This window comes from Zea mays, chromosome 4 (genome assembly GCF_902167145.1).
Source record: "Zea mays cultivar B73 chromosome 4, Zm-B73-REFERENCE-NAM-5.0, whole genome shotgun sequence".
NCBI lineage: Eukaryota > Viridiplantae > Streptophyta > Magnoliopsida > Poales > Poaceae > Zea > Zea mays.
The window spans coordinates 236,306,359-236,312,358 of record NC_050099.1 but is presented as its reverse complement, the minus strand read 5'-3'; the positions used below and the strand labels follow the sequence as shown (position 1 = coordinate 236,312,358).

The 6,000-nt window shown below is 57.1% G+C and overlaps 1 protein-coding gene across 1 annotated transcript; it reads right to left on the bottom strand.

The window, feature by feature from the left end:
* Nucleotides 1-1,180: 1,180 nt before the first annotated feature.
* On the bottom strand, nucleotides 1,181-4,363 carry LOC103654758 (calmodulin-binding receptor kinase CaMRLK). The gene is made up of 2 exons (XM_008681575.3): nucleotides 2,767-4,363; nucleotides 1,181-2,512 (listed from the first exon to the last, which is right to left on the bottom strand). Exons 1-2 carry the CDS (start codon nucleotides 4,046-4,048, stop codon nucleotides 1,821-1,823), a joined length of 1,974 nt encoding a protein of 657 aa, XP_008679797.1. The 5' UTR covers nucleotides 4,049-4,363; the 3' UTR covers nucleotides 1,181-1,820.
* Between the last annotated feature and the right edge of the window lie 1,637 nt (nucleotides 4,364-6,000).

The window sequence follows — 6,000 nt, the reverse complement described above, 5'->3', positions numbered from 1 at the left end:
GGGAAGTGGGAAAAAAATAATCTGAAATAAGCACCTCCTCACTTGCTTATGGATTATCATAATCCAAGGGGTTAGATTATATAATCTGGGCAAATAAGCTAGACTGTTTGTTTGTCTCTTAGGATTATTTAATCCAGATTATATAATCTATGGGGTAAACAAACAGGCCCTAAGTGCTTGAAGCTTCGTTCGAATAACCTTTAGTTATTTTGTATTTAAAAATAAAAACTAACACTACCTGAATTGAGTTGGGTACGGCGGAAGACTTAAAATTGGGTAGTAGACACACGCACTTTCGCCAACTACTCCAATAAGTTAGGTACAGTTCCTTGTGTGTAGATTTGGAAGAACAAAACCTATCTTGGTTTCATTACCTATACTTAGGTCTTATTCGGTTGCACGAAGAGGATTAACTTCTATATTTAATTTTGATCAAAACAGAACTTAATCTCGTCTAATATCCTTCGATTCCCTCCTAATCGGACAGACTTTTAATGGAAAATAAAAATAATATGTACACATGTATACGAAAATGAAGAATATGAATGACCACTGTTGGAGCCGATCCAAACCCTTGGAGTGAACCACCTGACGCTGACGCTGCTCTCTACGGAAGCGCAGACGGTCCGTGACTTGGACGTAGGAGTGGCTCCTTCTCTATGTACGTCCGGACGGTCTAGCATGGGGATCGGACGGCCCGCGATGGCACAGAGCCTTCTTCTCTGTAAAGAACCCTAGAACTCGCCTTAGGGTAGATCCCGTCGAGGAGGACAGTTCTAAGAGTTGCTCCGGGGTCGGCAGGCCACCCAAGGTGTCGTAGAGTCAAAGATGGGTGGTTGTGGAAGACTAAACTAGATCTAAACTAGGGCTAGATTACTCCTACTCCTAAGAAACAGAAAGAACTGTGCAAATAAGATAAGTTTGATATGTAGATTTGATTGGATCGATTATGGGGGTTCAATCGGTTGTACCCCTTCATCTATATAAAGTGTGGAGGCCTAGACCCATTATAAGTCGGTTCTCTAGTTAACCCGCAGGTTTTGTTAAAAAATCCTGCGAGAAATATAGAACCCTAACTAATTATGCGCACGCGCGGACGGTTCGGACAGTCTGTCGTCTGTCATCAGGGATGGACCGTTTGTACTATCTGTTTTGGTGTTGAACAACCACATACTACATATATCTCATATAATTACATGTTTATAACATGCCACTAATAATAATACAAAAAAAAGAGGGAATCTGCTGTGGATGAAAATAGATTGAATTCAGTGCAGTACTGCGTACAGTGCCACTGTACCAGTCACTGACATGAGGGCAATCCGAATTGGGGTGAAAGATCCATGTTATATGTTGCGTACGCACCTTGGAACAATAATGCCCTAACGTAGGTGACACTGGGCGCTCTCCATCCCGGTCAAGGCAAAAGTATAGAACGTTGGTGCAATCAAAACGAACTCTCACTCCAGGCACCTCGTGTCCAATGACAAATGTGCAAAGCTGATGGAGTAGTACGTAGCGTACCAACCAATAAAAATGCCATCCTACCTTCTACGAAAACTAGACAGGAAGGAACACCACTGCACACCAAACCAAAAGCGGGACCACCAAAAAAGCAGAGCACGGAGGCGTATTTCGGGCTGCCCCAGGCCAGAAATCACTACGAATCTTCTTGGATTTGGGAGCTACCGTGCGAAAAGCAGCAGCCTGCCGTGCCCGTGCTGCGATGCGAGCACCGTGCCTCGCTACTCTCCTCTGTCCTCTCTCTCCAGCTACCGCCACCACGTCCTGGCGCGCGTGCGCTATAGCTCACGACCGCATCATTCGGCCAGCGACCTGAGCGGCGGCGGCGGCACGCCACCTCCAGCGGTGGCGGCCGGTCGGACGTCCTTGAGCAGCCCGACCACCTGCTGCATGGTGGGCCGCTTCTCCGGCGCGGCGGCCGTGCAGAGGAACCCCACCTGCAGGCACTCGAGCAGCTCCCTCTCCGCGCCCGTCCCCGCCGTCTCGTCACGCAGCCGCTCGTCCACGAGGTTGAGGCCCTTGCGGTTGCGGACCACGCCGCGCGCCCAGCTTGTGGTCGCCGCGTCGCCCCACCGCGCCTGCCCCGTCACCACCTCGAACACCAGCGCGCCGAAGCGGTACACGTCGCCCTCCGCCGTCTCGGCGCCGCCGCCGCCGCCGGGGTGCGGGAGGAAGTCCGAGATCCGCGGCTCCATGTCGTCGCCGAGCAGGACGTTGGTCGGGACCAGGCGCCCGTGCACGATCGGCCGCCGCCCGCCCCCGGCCCCGGCCCATCCCTGGTGCAGGAACGCCAGCCCTCGCGCGACGCCTAGGATGATGCGGTAGCGCGTGGGCCAGTCGCCCGCGGGCTTTCTGCTGTCTTCCGTCATGGCTTCCATTGCGTCGATGCATATGTCCTCCGTGTCCATGCTGCCCACTGGCAGCTCGTGCAGCCACCGGTGCAGGTCGCCCTTCTCCATGTACTCGTAGAGCACAAGCTTTTGGTCCCCTAAAAATCCAAATTTTCAGGATTAAGATCGTAATAAGGACCAAAGTATATAATAATATATGTTCAGCTCCATCTGCTAATCAGCGTGGTTACTTTTTTGTTCAGACATTCTTGTTTCCAGAAGCCAGTTTATAAATGACAAATGCAACTTGCCCCGGTTGCGGTGGCACCTGCTGTCACTTTCATGCTGTTCTTAATTTGATACTAAAAACGATGTTTGTTTGATAAGAATAAAAGAGAATGGTAAAGCTGACCTGCGATGCAGTAACCAAGGAGCGGGAGAATGTTTGGATGTCTGAGCCGGGCAAGCTCCCGGAAGGCAGCCTCGGTGGCGGCGGCGTCGGCGTCCTCCCCAACTCCGGCCACGGCGCCCTCCACGACGCGCACGACGACGTGAAGGTCCCCGGGGAGCACGGCGCGGTACGCGGCCCCGCTGCGGCCGCCCGTGTCCGCGAGCTGCGACTCGCGCCCGAACCCGGACGTGGCCGCGGCCAGGTCCGCCAGAGTCAGCTCCATCAGCGGCCGCTCGAGCACCACCACCGGCGCGGCGGCGGCCAGCTTCAACGCCCCCACGGCCACCTCGTCGTCCTCCCACGCCGCTGTCTTCCGGTCCTTGTCCTTGTCCTTCTTCTTCTTATTCCACCGACGCGTCATGGCGCACGCCACGCACGCGGCCAAGAACACCAGCGTCACCGCTGCGCCGACTGAGACCAGCGCCATGGTGACCGCACGTCTGCGTTTGTGTCTGCCGCCACTAGACGCCGGCGCCGGCGCCGGCGCGAGGTCCTCGACCACCCGCAACGCGTCGCCGGCTTGGACGAAGGAGGAACTGCCGAACTTACGGATGGTGTCGGCGTCAACCGCGCCGGAGAAGTCGTTGTGCGAGATGTCCAGGACCTGGAGGCCGGCGAGAGGCGGCAAGTCGGTGGGGAACGTCCCGGCCATGTTGTTCCACGACAGGTTGAGCTGGCGCACCAGCGTCAGGCCCCGCAGCCCCTCCGGCACCGCTCCGATGGCGTTCCTGGACACGTCGAGGCCGACCAAGCCGGAGAGCCCGGCCACGTTCTCGACGGAGGTGAACCGGTTGCCGGACACGTTGAGCGTGGCTAGGCGCGTGCCTGGGTGGCCGCCGAACCGGAGGGCGCCTTCGAGGCGGTTGCAGGAGACGTCCACGGCCCGGAGCGACGGCGCGCGCCAGAACGAGCTGCCGACGCGGCCGTGGAGCGAGTTGCCGGAGAGGTCGACGGTGAGGAGGCCGCTCAGGTTGCCTAGCTCGTCCCAGTCCACGGCGCCCGTGAGGTTGCGCGACGGGAAGCGGAGCCGCCTGACGTGGCGGCACGCGCGGCGGCGGCCGGGCAGCGGCAAGGGGAAGTTGGCGACCTGCCTGAACGCCGCGCGGACGATTTCTCCGTCGCGGAGGGTGCAGTTCGCGGAGCCGTTGGACGTGGCCGTTGCCACCGGAGACGGAGAGGTGGCGGCGGCCGCGGCCGCGGCGAGGAGCAGGAAGACGCGGCAGGCCGCCAAGCGGAGTGGCATAGCTCCAGGTAGTCTCGCTTTGCGCGTGATGGCCGTGTTGTCTTTCTCTCTGGTTTTTTTGTTTTGTAGGAGAGAAGACCTGCGGAGCGCGGCAGTGTGCTGGTCTTGATTGAATGGATGTGGATGTGGTGGGGTGGAATAGTCGAAGGGGGATAAGAAGAGACAATCCGCATTCCGCAACCAGCGCAAGGCAACAAACTGTCAGAATTCGGAAGGCGCGGGAGATGCGCTGATTGACTGTAGTAGTTTGTGTCCCGTGTGGTGGGCCGCACTTAAGTGCGGCACGCGTATGGACGGCCCAACTAAAAGCATCAACAAAATAAAATCTATATTATTCTATCAAGATAATAACGTCAGTGTTCACACATCGCCCGTGTGCCCCGTCCACGTGCCACCTCCCCATCCTCAACATGCTCGCGATGCCCCGTCCATCCATTGTTCGTGCCCCCTGCCTCCATGTGCCCCCTTCTCACTCTCTCTCGCCCAAAAACCCTAGCACGTGCTCGGCCACCGCTGCCGCCCACGTGTGGTCGCTGGCCACGTGCGCCGGCCCAACCAACGACACGTCCTCCCTCACCTCCGTGCGCTAACCGGATCCATGGAAGAAGGATTCCCCGATTAACCCTCTCCTCCTCCCGCCTTCCTCCGCTCCACCCTCCCTCTCCTCGCCTCCCTCGGCTGGCCGCTTTACTGCACCGCCACCACCGTCACAACCACCACATGGAGGAGGACCCACGTCGTCCAAGTCGACGTCCCATCGCCAGAGACTTGGCGCAGGCCCGTCCACTACCATGCCACAGTCCCCGCGCGCCGCAGGAGGCGCTCACGATGCGGGAGCTCGGCGTCGCTAAAGCCGTCGACATGGGGGACGATTGGACACTATGCTCGTCGTCGGCCACGCTCGCCCCTCCTCTCCTATTATCTCCTCGCCCCCAACACCACGCCAGCCTTGGCCTCGATCTGGGCCGCCGCAGGTGTCCTCGTTGCTCTTCTGGCACATCGGTGGTTGATTCCTCAACTCCTTCCTCTGGTACGTACGTTCGAATAATCAAATCGGATTAGCTTCCGGCCCCTCCTCTTTGTTGAGAGCCTTCAAATTCCGCATGTAGGATGCTGACCACAAGGTGGTGAAGGCGTGATGGAGCTCTCGGTGGCGAACCCCGGCACGGAGCGAGGCAAGGGTCCGCTGATCCAGTCCCTGTACTGTGACTCAGAGGCGATGCACAAGCTGGCGCAGATCCTGCTGCTAGGCCTCATCGCCGTGCACGTGGACGTCATCACGGGGGACCCATTCTGCGGCCCGTCCGTGGTGGTCGTGGACCTACACAGGGAGATGGTGGACGTGCTGATCGAGTTGGAGGCCGCGCCACGCCAGGGTCTCTAGACGCTGCATGCAGGACCACGACACCGCCTACCCGTACAAGTTACTTTGTTGCGAGCAGGGGTGCAAGAAGCAGCTGCTGCAGCAAGACATGTCCTCTGTTTGGAACCGCTTCTGAGCGGCTTCTCCCCAGCGCCAAACGCCCGGCTTCTGGCCCAACTTCTAGGTGTCGCGCTTCCTAGAGAAGCCCAACAACAACGTCCTCCTGAAAGTTACCTAGAGGGGGGTGAATAGGCGAAACCTGAAATTTACAAACTTTAAACGTGCACTAAGGCCGGGGTTAGCGTTAGAATTAAATCGGAGTTCAAAAGATAGTTCTTCTTGCTTAGAGTTGCTCAATCAATTCGGATAACGTTTGGGAGCAAACTCAAAATTATGTGAGCAAGCGAACTTTTGGAGAGAGGAAAGAAAGGGAAACAAATCAAGTGTGGATCAACACAAATGAAAACGGTGATTTATTTACCGAGGTTCGGTTCCAAAGAACCTAGTCCCCGTTGAGGAGGCCACAAAGGCCGGGTCTATTCCAACCCTTTCCCTCTATCAATCGGTCACACAAACCGGTCGAGGCTTC

What these genes read in the sequence shown, in the direction of transcription:
- LOC103654758 (XM_008681575.3), bottom strand. Translation starts at nt 4,048, where the DNA reads ATGCCACTCCGCTTGGCGGCCTGCCGCGTCTTCCTGCTCCTCGCCGCG. An exon ending in CCTTGGTTACTGCATCGCAG is followed by an intron (nt 2,513 to 2,766) that starts GTCAGCTTTACC and finishes TTGGATTTTTAG; the next exon opens with GGGACCAAAAGCTTGTGCTC.